General features: G+C 52.5%; 1 protein-coding gene across 1 annotated transcript in view; it reads right to left on the bottom strand.

Annotated features, from left to right (window-relative positions):
- Window positions 1-259: 259 nt before the first annotated feature.
- Asb2 (ankyrin repeat and SOCS box containing 2) overlaps window positions 260-14355 on the bottom strand; it is a 38510-nt gene continuing 24414 nt past the window's right edge. The window contains exons 5-10 of the mRNA XM_008821688.2: window positions 13532-13687; window positions 12426-12671; window positions 9501-9672; window positions 3458-4022; window positions 2348-2501; window positions 260-887 (exon numbers count right to left, since the gene is read on the bottom strand). Of these exons, the coding sequence (XP_008819910.1) occupies window positions 751-887; window positions 2348-2501; window positions 3458-4022; window positions 9501-9672; window positions 12426-12671; window positions 13532-13687 (1430 nt within the window). The 3' untranslated portion in view covers window positions 260-750. The remainder of the gene's footprint in view (window positions 888-2347; window positions 2502-3457; window positions 4023-9500; window positions 9673-12425; window positions 12672-13531; window positions 13688-14355) is intronic.

Below are 14355 nucleotides of genomic sequence, written 5' to 3'. Positions count from 1 at the left end.
GAACTTGTGGGCATGGACCCCCTTCTAGTGATGAAGCTCCTGTTTCCATGGTGATTGGACCTGGAGAAGAAAACCAACTGGGTCTCTCTTGGTCCATAAAGGACACACTCTCTTGAGTCTTTCAGAAGCCTGGCAAAGGTGACATGTTCAGGAGTCTGCATGCTCTGTTCCCACCCCGTCCAGCCTCTACTGCTGCCAGAGGCAGGGCTGAGAACCTCAGGCCTGGAGAGTCTGATGGGAAGGACTTGATGGGACAGAATGTTTGTATGCAACATTTATTGTACTTAACAAAGCCCTCAGGCTGAGGGTCTCCCTCCCAGCCTCAAAGTTCAGAGTCCAGTGGGGGGTTCCCAGGGGAAAGAGTACAGGGATGCCCTGGACAAGGTAATCCCTGATGGGCAAACTCATTCCTATAAGTTCTCCAGCTGAAGGCCAGGTCCCTACTGGGCCTGCCTCTCCCAGATCACATCTGCCCTGGCTCCAGGTCGAAGGTCTCTGGCACACCCAATGGCAAAGCAGGTCTGGGGTCCACTCAACAGTTTGAAACTGGTGGTTCCTCTCCTATGCCACACATCAGGCTCTCGCTCTGGTGAGAGCTTTGGTACAGAGACCCAGCAAGATCACAGCTGCAGCCTGGCTGAGGCAGCACACTGCAGCATCTTTCTGTCCCCAGGTGCTCTTGTATGTAGGTCACCACCATCTTGAGCTATCTTGGAAACAGTCTGAGGGCCACTCCTCCTTGCTAAGCTGTTACTGGCTGTTCTCGTATTTCAGGTACCTGATCAGTCTGCCCGGGAGTGGCAGTGTGTCTAGGAGTTTTATTCGGTATTTTCCAATGGCCTTCCGAACCCGTAGCCGGCAGAGGTGAGCCAGAGGTCTCGGGGGTTCTAGGAAAAGGCAGAAATGAGAGATGCACATTGTTACTTGCACCAAGCCAGGTTTGTGGCCTGTGAGTTGAGCCAATGATGTGGCTAAGTCTAGCCTGCTGCTGCTAATCCCAGTCCCCAAAGCTGGGACTGGGAAATGTCTTCCTGCCTTTAGCCCGTATGGGCTGCACAGGTCATCAGGTCATCAGGGAGGTGTCAACCCACTTCCCAGATGAGGCTGTCAGCCTTGCTCAGGATGTCCCCAGAACTCATCCGCCCATCTCTGTGTCTTTATCCTTCTCTTCATACACAGCCCAGACCCCCAAACACAGCCTCAGCAAAGGGGTCAGAATTTGACCTCTCAGGTGGTCCCAGGCACAGACCTTAGCTCTGGGCTCCTGCTGACTGTTCATAAATGTTAACTAAAGGTCTGCATCCCTGAGATAGAACCTAGATGTGAAGGGTGATCTTTCTCTAAGGAAATCAAGAACAAGAAACAGAGCCCATGAGGCCCACAACTAGGCATGGGCCACTCCACCCTCTAGTGGCCAGGGATCATGGTGACAGCAGTCAATGATTCAATAGTTCAATGAAGGTTTATTGTACCCGTGGAGCTGGACCCAGGGAGGTAAGTAGATGACACCAATCCTCTACTGTTGCCCACTAACTTTGCAAAAGCATCAGCTGAGGGCTGTTCACCCAGCTGTGGATCCTGCTGTAGTTTAGGGCTCAATGGGTGGAACTGGACACATCAGAGTTGGGGTTCTAGGGAAGCAAGTGGTGGCACAGTGCCAACCTACTGCAGGCCATCTCTGTGTTACCGGCCTGAAAGACAACTTTTAGCCTCTTGGGCCTGAGCTAGCTAGGTTGCCCCATCTGAATGCTGGAAATGTGTAGGCCACTAGTCTGCCTTCTTTCTCTGTTCAGGTGGGGAGGCCCTGCTCATGGTGGCCCTGCATGTCCTTGCAAAGTCAACTCAGGCTGCTCCAAGGTGGTTGGCAGAACAACAGTCCTACGGCGTACCTAGAATCAGGTAGGGATGCAGGCTCTCGGCCCACACAAAGCTGTGGAATCAGGAGCAGCCCTTGGAATAAGGCTTCGTCAGCACTCTATTAGTTGCTGATACCCTAGCCCACCATCCCCCCTTCCCCTGCCACTCTGCATCTCAGGGACCCCAAAATTTGGGCAGTAGACTCCACAGCTCCCTTGGGGCACCAGAACATTTCAAATAGATTTGAAATAGGGACTAACACTTTGTCACGTCTGGATTGGAATCCAGGCTCTGCTACTGCCTAGCTATATGACTTTGGCTCAAGTAACATGATCTCTCTGAGGCTGGACATCCTCATCAATCACCCTGGGTGGCATGGACACATGGTATGGGCCTGGCACAGCTTGTGCTTGTAGTGGACACACTTCCCTAAGGCCTGTACCTCTGTGTGGGGCAGAAGATGAGCCAGTGGTGACAATCACAGGCCTACCTGCCTTCTCCTTGATGACCGCCCAGTCCTCGAAGCTGTCAATGTGTTCCTTCAGCCGTGAACACAGCTGCACATTGCCCACATAGTCCAGGAGGACATCAATGATGGGTCCTGCCCAGCGGCTCACCTCAGGGGCTGACAAGAATTCACAGAACTGAAAAGAAGCACAATACCCCTTACAGGTGAGCCAGAAAGGTGGAACATGTGTCCAAGACCCGACTAGGTTCCCTTCTCCAATCCCATCCCCTCAGCACAGGCTTCTGACACATGCAAATGGGCAAGTTGGGCTGTCCCATCACTTCTCTGAGTTTGGACTTCTTTGTCTATGAATTGGGCATATGGCATCCACTCCAAGATTCTTTTTTTAGGAATTCAGGTAATAGGAACATAAATTCCTTTGCTCATAGTAGGCAGTTTTTAGTCATAACAATGACCTTCAACAGAAACGTGTTTCCAGTTTCTAGCTTCGTTCTTTATTTTCATTTAAAGGAATGACTTCTGTTGTATTGAGCATCGAATTGGGGCCTTACCTGTACTAAACTAGTGCTGGATTCAGTTAATCCCTGGTCCTTTCTTTTACTTTTTATTATGAGACAAAATCTCATTAAGCTGTTAAGGCTGGCCTTTAACTTGCTCTGTAACCCAGACAGGCCTCGAACTTGGCAATCCTCCTGCCTCAGCCTCCCAGGATTACAGAAAGGCTTGCATCACCACGCAGTGCCGACTTTTAGTCCTGCATTCTGGAGCTTCTCCTGACCTTACACCAGCCTGCCCTGCTGCATGCTTCCTGACCACTGCACACCACATGCCGGGGTAGGTTTTCCAGGGGTGATGAGCCCCCAACTTTTGCAGAGCTCCTCTACCCCCAGTCCACTTTCTGAAGGTGTTAGGCCCCTGGTTCTACACCCTCCAAAGTGTGCTAATTCTCCCTCTCTCCAAAATCCATCACCTTAAGTGATGATCAGTGACTAACCCACACTGCCTCAGAAGTGTGCCCATCACCCTGTCCTGCCGCCTCTGGGGCCGTCCACACTCTGGCCAGCGCACCAGCTGCCACTGTGCCTGCCCCCCCACCCCCATGCAGACATCTGAGGTCCTCCTCTGGCGCACCTGCACCACACCAGGCGCCTTGTCGTCCCCTGGCGCGTCCTGGAAGCGGCTGGAACGTGGTGGGGCTGGAGGGTGCGGCCCATTGCCATACAGGCAGGAGAAGCAGGGCTCGCCGTTGCAGCCAAGATCCATGAGGAACTTGAGCAGCGACAGGCACTTCATGGCGAACATGATGGTGGCGGGGAAGGCGGTGGGGTGCGTGGCGATGTAGGCGTCGATGTTGGCACCGTGGTCCAGCAGCAGTTGCATGGTGCGCAGGCAGCCGTGGCGGATGGCCACCAGCAGGGGGTTGATGACGTCGCAGTTGGGGTCGGCGCCGGCCAGCAGCAGCAGCTCGGTGGCGTACACGTTGTTATTGACCACAGCGAAGTAGAGTGCGGAGCTGCGACGGTCCTCATAGAGGCGCGCGCGCTCGGGCGCCAGCGGCGCGTTCACGTCGAAGCGCGCGGCCAGCAGCGCCTCCAGCACCGCGTCGTGGTTGCGCTCCGCAGCCAAGTGCAGCGGGCTGATCCCACTGCGGCGCACGCGCGTGCGGCTGGTCACCGGCAGGAGCATCTGCACGATCCTGTGGGCGGCAGGAACACGCGTGGGTCAGGCGGAGGTGGGCACCTGGGCGGCCCTGCCAGCAGGGGTCGCCGAGAAACCAGCCGTGCACACGACCAACACTACGGACCCCACTTTACAGATAAGGAAACCGAGGCTCGGAGTTCGGACCACCTCACCTAAATCATATAGACAGAAAAGCGTTGAGCTGGGTAGTAAGCCCAGAGCTCTGAATCTTCAAATTCTAAGCTCTAAAAAACCTTAGCCAGATGGGCTGTGACTTCAAGAATCTCACACAGACTCATTCCAGCCTAGTAATCTGCAGAAAGGAGCAGGAAAGCCCACGCACCCGGTGAAAGCCCCAAGCTACTCTCTGCAAGAGGTCCTAGAGTTGGATGCTGAAGTCTGAAGCCAGACCCTTCCCTACCTAGGGGAGGAAGCCTTAGGAATTTGGTTTTATCGCTACCAGAGCCATAAAAGTGTCTTCTTACTCCTAATCTGCAGATGAGATCAAGGCTCAGGAAGGCTAAGGAATTTACTCAGGACAGGTGAGGCAGGATGTGTATGCCCTCTAACTCTCTTAATGTTCTGGCATCTGGTGGAGCATCGAGGCAGGGGGTGGGGAGGATACTGGGACAGGAAAGGCCAAACTTAGGTCTCAACCACTATCACCCCAGGCTCATTAGCTCACTGTGCCGGTGAGGCCCCTTCTCCCCTTGGTGACAAGATGCATCTTTCCCCCTGAAGGTGAGCACTAGCTTCTCCAACCCCTCTGTCCACCTTTGACTGGGGAACTGGGTCAGCCCAGGGTCCTGACTACTGACTGGAACACTGAGCTCAGCACTTTGCCTGTTTCAATCCACACAGTTCTCCTAGGGAGCCCCTTTAAGGTAGAACTTGCATAAATCCTCATCTTACAGATGAGGAAGCCCAGAGAGAGTGTGTGACTTCCCCCAAGGATAGGCATCCAGGAAGTGGTAGAGTCAGGATTTGAACCCAAGCTGTCTGATTCTTTAGGTCACACTCTTAACTACTCTCCTACTTCTAGTGTAGCAATTGAGGTGACAGCTGATATGTCATGGGGTTTTGCAATTTTCACAGTGTATTAACTTGCCTGGCCCGTTTTACCATCACTGTAGCCTTGGGGGTACCCAGAGCAAGCTGTGGCTGTCTTTTTTTAACAGATGTGCTCAGAAAGGCCCAGTGACAAATCAGAGGTCATAGAATAGCTCTGGGGTGCGACCCCAGGATCCCTTGTCTTGGCTTTCTTCCCTGGACCCCCGCCGCCTATGAGAACAAGCTCTTACATTGGCCCTGACGTGATTCCAACCCCTAATCCGCCCAAGTCCTGCTGGCAGGTGACCTCACAGTCTTGTGTGAGGGGGCTTCAGGGAGGTGGCTGTGGGGGTGGGGAGAGCAGGTGCCACCAGACTGGTTCCCACGCCTCTTGCCTGGCACTTTCGTTGCCTCTGGCTTCCTGGAACTTGGATGCCAGCGACCTCCTGCTGGGGTCTCAGAGGACAGCATTATTGTAGTTAGTGATGCTGTGTTTGGCTAAAATCTGCCTCTGAAACCTCAAAAGGAAATTCACACACCCAGGGGAGCTAATTGCCTCCTAATTTCTGTTTGTGCAGGCTCTAGAGACCTGACCTCCTCTGTAGAGGTGCTGGTCAAAGGCAGGGATGGGGCCCCTGGACCACCGCCATGACCAACAAATGCAGGGTAACAGCCGTGATAACCGTGACGCGCCCAAGCACGGGAAAGAACAGGATGGGGCTGGCTGGGCTGAGGGCCCACAGGCTGAGATCTCGGCAGGCCCCAGCTGGTCTCTAACAATTCCCTGCCCAGACCAGGGAACAGAGCAGAAATGTGGGAACCTGACAGTCCTTGCCCTAAGTCCCAGGAGCATCAAGTCAGCAACTCAGTGAGTCACGGCATCGCTGCTCGCTTCTCTAGGACTTTGTTAGTGAGGGTCAGCATGCAGTGCTGGCGGGCTCTGAGAGCTGTACAGGCAGCACTCCCATTTTATAGAGGGTGAAATAGAGACCCAGGATTTGGGTGGGGAACAAGCAGGGCTGGATAGAGGTTGCCAGAAAACCAGTACAGGCTGGAGGTGCCTGGACACCCAGAGCTGGGCCTTTCTACAGTGCCCCATTTTTTTTGAGAGGTGGCTTCATGCAGCCCAGGCTGGCCTCAAATAAACTCTCTATGTAGCAGAGAATGACCTTGAACTTCTGATCTTCTTGCCTCCCCCTCCTAAGCACTAGAGATTACAGGAGTAAACCACCATGCCTGGCTTAGGTCCCCCACTTCTGACCATTAGGATTTACCCCTGTGGATAGACTATTCCTGTATGTCTCTTCCCCCCGCCAGACCATTGGTGGGATAGAGATCAGGAAGTAAGGGGGTGACTCCAAGAAACAGGCTTGGATTAGCCCACTTCTACTAGAGGCAGTTGTTGGGACTGGTGTGGTGTTACTCAAATGTACCAGTAGAAAGGAACAAAAATGACCATTGCCACAGAGGCCCCACAGTCTGGAATGCCTGGCTCCTTCTCTCCCCAGTTCAGGGGTTGTATCTCCCAGTTCAGCTTTGCACTCAGGTCCCAAGCCAAGCAGACCCAGCTTAGCCTGAAAGACCCCTTGAAGCATCTGGGCAGGCCTTACAGACTGCTGGGCAGTCTCGGACTTGGGACCTCAGGCCAAGCCCCTCAGTAATTCACCAAAGTGAATTTGAGGCCAAAATGGTACCTCATACCCTAGTCTAATAAGCACATGGTAGACAGTGAGGGAAAAAAAAAAAAGTGGCTGTCGTGTCCTGAGCATGCGGTGACAGCAGCTCCTGCCCTGTTGGGCCAAGTCAGAGGGGTTCCTAGTTACAGGATTGCAATGCCCTGACAACTATCCACTATCAACGTGATGGTGAACTTGACTCTCACCCAGAAACTGTTGCCCATCTGGGGCTCTCCTGTCAGCATACTAAACCCCACTGCCATGCACACACTCACAGGTCACATGTTGTAAAGAAAATAATATTTTAACAGGTGAGTCTGGGCTGGAGAGGTGACTCATCCGTGACCAGCACATACTGCTCCTGCTGAGGACCAGAGCCTGGTTCTCGGCACTCATATTGGACACCCTACAACCTCCTGTAACTCCAGCTCTGGGGGATCCAATGCCCTTTTCTGGTTTCTTGGGCACCTGCATACACCTGCACACACACACACACACACACACACACACACACTCGCACACACACACTCGCACACACATAATTTAAAATAGCTGGGCATTGACACACACTTTTAATCCCATCACTTGGGAGTCAGAGGCAGGCATATTTCTGTGAGATTGAGGCCAGCCTGGTCTATATAGCAAGTTCCAGGCCAGCTGTGGCTACAAGGAGACTCTGTCTCAAAAAAAAAAAGAAAAAGATAAGTGAAATAAAAATCTTTAAAAGGCAGGTCAGACATGAGGCCTCTCTCAAATGCAAGTCTGTATTTCCTGTTAGCTTATAGGAACCATGGCACCGCTCCCCAGCCAAGCTCAATTCCATGAACATGTCAAAGGTGGGGCCTGGGTTTCAGGTGTTCAATAGTCATGGTTCTAGTACACACCCACTGCTCTGGGGCTGCCCTTGTCTAAGTGTAGTTTACCAGATTCTTTGAAAGCCCACCTGTGCTATTTGTTGGTCTTTAATTCATAAGGTCCCTGTGCCACAATGGAAATGGAAGACTAGAAAACGTGCCCCTTGGTGACTACGGTGTGGGAATGTTAGGGCTCTTCTCTCAGCCATGCCCAATCCCCCGACTCCAATGCACTGAAGAGCAGGCACATCTGTCAAACAGCCGCAGGCTCCAGTGCTGCACTCCAGGCAATGTGAAGCGGGAGTGTTTGGGCAGGTGGCTGAACTTGGAATGCCTATGGAATGTCACATCAAATCCCCGTTCAGCCCGTAGGAAGCCAGCCTTTGGAGGGCCTCTAATGCCACATGCCCAGGGTGTGAGCAAAGACACATGGGCCAGCCAGGTGGCAAAGGCTGCCGGGAACCAGATTTAACCCTTCACTGGGCAGCCCTCAGAAGCTAGCCATGTGTGCAGACAGCCTACAGGAAAGCCCTAAGGGACAGGATGGGCTCCTGTGGCTTCCACTTCATTTTCTGTGACGTCACTCTCCCCCCCCTTAGTGATGATGACAAATGCAATCTGTTCTCTTTCTACTGCCTGAGAAATTAGAATGTTTTCCAGTATGCCACCCAGGGCACAGGGATGGGCTTTTAGCTGCAAGTTTTCTAGTAATTGCAAATTATCTTCCTACCACACCACTGTGGTTAATGTTTTCTTTGAAAAACGTATTTAAAGGAAAACACTAAGCAATGAAAATATGTCTAAAATGCAAAGAAAGGCTACCAGGGGTCAAGGCTGGCAACCACCAGAGCAGTTGGGCATAAGTCCTAACCCTGAGGGAATGGCCTGCTGAGGCACGAGGCTCTTGGCTACCTGGGCATCAGTTTCTTGTTCTGTAAGAGAGGCAATCAAGGTGGAACTGCACACTATGGCTCTTCAGTGAGGCCTTAAGGCAGCCAGCATCACACCTGTCAAGCATCCTTCCCCACCCACAATGTGTACTGAGTGCTTAACAACCAGCTCTCAGGTGGATGGGGTGGTGGGGGGCACAGGGATAAGCTGACTTCCGTGGTATATTAAACTCTCATGGTGTTCAGTTTTATGAAACCAAGAGAGGCAGGTGAACACAGAGCTGGGAAGATGCATGAAATGGGCTTGCATGAGCCAGCTCCTTCTAACCCACAATGGTCCCTTTCCATCAAGCCTATGTCTGTGAGTGCTTGTGCATGACAGTTATGCATATAAGTGTGACTGAGAATGTGCATGCACAAGCATGCATGTACCTTCCCTCTTTGTAGATTTAGCCCAGAGAACATAAACTCCCCCACCCGAGCATGTAGTACATGGGGGGGTTGTATTGCTGTAGGCATTCCCAACATGCTCGCTAATTACCCAGCAGGTTATCTTTGCATCCCCCACCCCCTCCCCCGCACCCACCGCCAAATAGGAGTTCAGTTCTCTGGGTGTAGCTGAGTCATTTGGAGCAGGTGAATTCCTGCCACCTACAAGCTGTATGACCTTGGGCTAGTCACTCAACCTCTCTTTGTCTTAGTCTCATCTGAAAATAATAGTTCATCTCTGCACCCACCTTCCGCAAGCTGTTGAGAGGACAGAGCAGGTTGGCCACGTAAAGCAATGGTTTGAGCTACCTCAATGTGTGCTCTTATATGGTGTTTGTTACAGAGAGTCACTGCATGCTGAAATAGCTGAATGGCCTCCTCCTTCACAGGGAGAGAGAGCACTTTACACACTGACCACTGATGGCCTTCCTGCCCCTGGAGACAGGCTGGAACAGGTGCCCTGTCTCACCCTACCCTTTCTGGGCATCCCAGGAGAGCTCCGCAGAGCAGTGGGGATGGCTGAGCCTGGGCTGACCTGTAGTTGCCCTTCTTGGAGGCCACGTGCAGCGGAAGCAGGCCGTCCTTGTTGGCCTTGTTGGCGTCTGCGCCCTGGGAGAGCAGGAACTCCACCACCTCCTCGTGCTCATTCTTACAGGCTTCATAGAGGGCCGACGCACTGTCACTGGCCTGTGTATTGATGTCAGCACCTGGAGAGGGAGAAGCAGAGATACATGTGATCATTGGCCTTGTCATAATGTGGTGGCCCAGTGTGCTAGGCACTGCTGAGCCAACCACTGTGTGCCTAGCCCTGTCTGCTCTCTGCACTGTCTCTCTGAACCCATAATGGAACACTGGAAAGTCAAAATTACTGTAAGTTCTTCTCACAGACCAGAACACCACAGCAGGGAGGACCCAGGACCACCCACTCATAAACGTGGAGTCAAACTTGAACCAGCCTCTCTGACCTCAGTGTGCCTAAGGGGACCCAGGCTCTACCTTCTGCCTCAGTTACCACTAGAAAGAGTTCTTCGAAGAAAAACTCCAGGGGTTGGAAAGATGGCTGAACAGTTTAGAACACTGGCTACTCTTGCAGAGGACCTGGGTTTGGTTCCCAGCACCCACATGGTAGCTAACAACCATCTGTAAATTGAGTTCCAGGGGATCTGACACCCTTAGGGCTTCTGCGGGCTTTGCATGCACATGCATGCAGGCGAAACACTCATACACATAAAATAGAAGTAAATTTAAAAAATTCTTTAAAAAGGAAAATCCCAATGACATTATTCATTGGATTGGGTGGGTTGATTGGTTGGTTTGAGGTTCAGTCATATGTAGCCCACACTGGCCTCAGACTCCATCTTTTGATCCTCCTGCCTCTACCTCCAGAGTGCTGGGATTACACACACAGGCCACCACACTGGTAATACAGTGTTAGGAATGGAACCCAGGGCTCTGTCATGCCAAGCAAGCACTCTACCAACTAAGCCACATCCCCAGCCCTGAATTGGTTATGTTCTCTACCAGAAACAAGAGAGAAATGACTTCATCTCTCCTCTCAAGATGTCTCTGATGTCTTGGTAGGAAAGGCAAACAGAGCCTGGTGACAGCCTGCCCTCAGCTCAGTCTCCTACACCTTCTGCATCGCCTGGGGGTGAGGGAGAGAACCACCGGGCACATGAATTCTCTGCAAAGGGAAGAGTCTCAAGCCTTCCTACTAGGGAAGCAGATGGAACTGAGGTAGCTCAGTAAGGGCTGAACTCAAAGGCACATTTCAACCATGCAACCCATCTCACAGAGCCTGCTTATCTCAACTGTTCTGATCACTTCGTTTCAACAGTGGTGGGACCCACTTCTGGTTTAATGGGAAGAACACAGGCCTTGGTGACACACAAGGACAAGCTAAAGTTTGTACTCTACAGCTTCCAAGCTCCGGGGTCTTAGGTCACCTTTAGAAGCCTCAGTTATCCACCTGTTGACCAGGAATTATAGCCCCACCCTCTCAGGGTTGCTACAAGGTATAAGTAAGATAATAGACGCAGAGCTCCTGCACAGTGCCAGGCTCAGAGGCTGCTCAGCAGATGCTAGCTGTCTATCCAGACACAATCCAGGGCAGAGGCTAGCCCTGACCCTCCCCCCAAAGAGAGAGAGGTGAAGGGCAGCTTTGACAAGCCGCTAGGCCTGAAGGTCAGACTCCCCGGCAGGCCTAGACTCACCAGCAAAGCAGCATGCTCGCACAAGGAAAATATTTATATAGAAAAATGGCCTCAGTGCCCCCCGCAAAGGGAGCAGTCCCTGCCTCAGTGTCGGCAGGGGGCAGGACAGCTGCTTGGAACTGGGGGCTTGCCCTCACCTGCTGTGCCCTTGCCCTCGTCATGGCCTGCTGGCCTGGGCTTCAGGACTCTGCCTCAGCCCCTGTGCTCTCATACTGGTCAGTGCAGATTTATCCCTGACTGCAGGGAAGTAAGTACCTCATTCTGTCCCAGCACATGCTGAGGATGCTGAGGACGTGGCTGCTTTTCAGAATAGAGGCCCCAGGATCCGTCTCCTCAGCTGAGATGTGCGCAGACACAGGTCAGAATCCAGAAGACCCCCTCTCATTGTGAGCAATCTCTTAACCTCTCTGAGCCTCAGTCTAATCATGTTGATAGTGGGGATAAGACTGCCTAGCTCACGCTCTGTCCACCTGCCCTGGGTCATGCTTAGCAGGAGGGCTGACACACAGAAGGTCCTTACCAACTCACCCCAGCACAGCACTGAGGTCTGCAGAGCCTCAGCCTCTCCTGCTCCAGAGAGGCCACCCTTCCATACATAAGAAAAGAAATCACAGGGGGACACAGGAGGAGGCCAGAATACTAAGCTCTTTAGTTGTGGCTGCGGTGGGAGGGTTTCTGCTACTGGGGCATCATGATGCAGGCAGTATTGTTTTAGTTTCTCCTGTTAAGATTTGTCATAGGTAGTTGGGGCAAGAGATCGGGTTCAAATCCCAGATCTGTCACTAACTTGCTCTGTGATCTTGGACAAATCCCACTTTCCCACCCTGATCCTTGGTTTTATCATCTGCAAAACAAGGATGTGATCTCAATCTGAGGTTCCTTCTGGCCCAGAAGTATGACGTGGTAGAAAGTGTAGTGGTTGGGGCATCAGGAGTCCAAGAATCTAGATAGTTCTACAGCTAATTTGGTAGATAAGTCACTTCCTCTTTCCAGCCTGAGATTCCTCATTTGTGAAAGGAGGATGTTGGGCCTAGGGAGGGACAGCAAGATGTTTGTGCACAACCTCAGGTGCACAAGAAGCTGGACACTGGCTCTACCAAGCCCAGACACAACCCCAGACTCCTCAACACTGCCCTGAAGGACTGGCTCAGAGCATGACCACCGGAAGACTCTAACACACTTTTCCCTCCCAGCTGACCTCTGAGGTCATTACCAACTGTGCCCTAGGGCACTCTGTGGCCACTCACCGTGCTTGGCCAGGAACCGCAGAGCCTCCAGCTGCCCGCTCTGGGCAGCCACAAACAAGGGGGTGATGCCGTAGGCGTTCTTGGCCTCCACCTTTGCCCCGCCGCCCACCAAGATCTCCATGACCTCCAAGTCATTACGGGAGACAGACTCATGCAGTGCAGTCCAGCCCCGGTTGCAGCGGTGGTTGGTGTCCGCATTGTGTCGCACCAGTATCCGCACTGCCTCTGCGTTCTTGCGCTCACAGGCTAGGCCAGGGAGAAGCAAGTCAGTCAGTGAGGGTTTGACAAGATTTGATAGTTAGCTAGTTTAATCCTGTCTGCTACCCTTGAGAAGACATTTGTACCTCAGGCTTATATGAACACAGGTACCTGCTCCCCAGTTCCTACCACCAGTAGAACATTATATTTGCTGGATACATGGAGGGCAAGCCTTTGGTCCTTATTCATAAAATGAGGCACTAGCAATGCTTACTGGGTATGTAGAAGAATATGAGGCCATAAAGAAATCACTGTGCCTGGTACACAGAAAGCACTCAACAGGTACCAGGGATTGTGACGTTCATAGACACTGGGCCTCACTAGGATAACCACTGCAGGCCCTTGAGCAAGTACTGAGTGAGCCGGAGGCTTTTTTGCCTAAACAAATATCTCAAAGATACACTCTTGGTCCTACCTCCTGGCCTTTGCCCAGGCTGTTCCCACAGCTTGGCCAGCTGGCAAATCCCTCTCTGTCTGGGTTCAGCTCAGGCGTCCCTCCATGAGGCACCCCTCCCCACGCTCCCACCTTTCCTCCTGCCAAGTTCTGCATGGTTGTGGTCTGAGTGTGTGCCCATGCTTGGGATAGCCCATAAGCATAGGTCACATCTTTTCATCCCTAAGTCCTCAGAGTCCCTTGGCATGCTGGCCTGGGGAAGAACACATGGAAAATGTTGTGTGGTCACATGCATGACTGAAAGATTCAATTATACACACCACGCAGCTTTCGGGAGGCTGCACTCTGTAAAGTGGGCCCCTCGGGAGGCCATGCATTCATGGGAGAAACTTCAGGCTGTCCACCTTACGTCTGGACTTCCGCTTCCCTAGAGATGCCCAGCCCAGGGGCTTACCTTTGTAGAGTGGAGTCTCTCTGGACTTGTTGGAGATGTCAGGCTCCGCCCCCGCCTGCAGCAGCGACAGGAGGCAGTCCAGGTGTTCCCTGCATGTGGCTAGGTACAGTGCTGTCTCTTCCTGCAGTGTGCGCTGGTCAATGGCCCCTGGGTAGGCTAGGGGACACCAGGAAGTCTATGAAGAAGGGAGGTGCCCATTCTCCCAACATAAGTTTTCTGACTTCCTCCCAGTTCCAAGGATGGATGTGGAACAAATGGTATCCTCTGAAATCTACCAGTCACAAACTTCCTTCACCTCCCCTTTCAGGGGTCTGTTGGGATTTCCTGAGTGTAGAGGTGCTGCTAGGTGCCACCTCCTCTGGGAAGCCTTCCCTGGTTGAGACACTAGCCCTCAACTGACTACTTTTTCTTTGCCCTCTTAGCCACTGCTAGAAACATCACATCTTGTGCAACAGCATGGTCAGCTTTTTGGAGTCCAGGCCACTCGATGACCAAGGGGACACCTTCCTATAGGTAGGTGTCATTAATCTGAATCTAGCCCAGCAGGAAGATGGGGCTCAGAGATGAGGCATGGCTAGCCCAGGGTCCCACTAGCAGAGTACAGGCGCAGCTGCAGGGCTTTTTTCCATGTCAAATCAGCTCCTGGAACATTCTGGAACAAGCTGGCAGTGGCTGTCCCAGAGCTCAGCTCTCCTCTCTTCCTTTTCTAGGAATGGGGCTCTCCTGTCTGGGAGGCCTAGAGAAACAGTGGGAACCAGTCACCCCTCCACCAACTTAGTGATTTTTAACCATCCAGGGAGGAATAACCTAGTTCTCCTCACCAA

This window comes from Nannospalax galili, unplaced genomic scaffold (assembly GCF_000622305.1).
Source record: "Nannospalax galili isolate Female #2095 unplaced genomic scaffold, S.galili_v1.0 scaffold107, whole genome shotgun sequence".
Classification (NCBI taxonomy): domain Eukaryota; kingdom Metazoa; phylum Chordata; class Mammalia; order Rodentia; family Spalacidae; genus Nannospalax; species Nannospalax galili.
The sequence above is the reverse complement of the archived record's forward strand: the minus strand, read 5'-3'. Positions and strand labels throughout refer to the sequence as shown.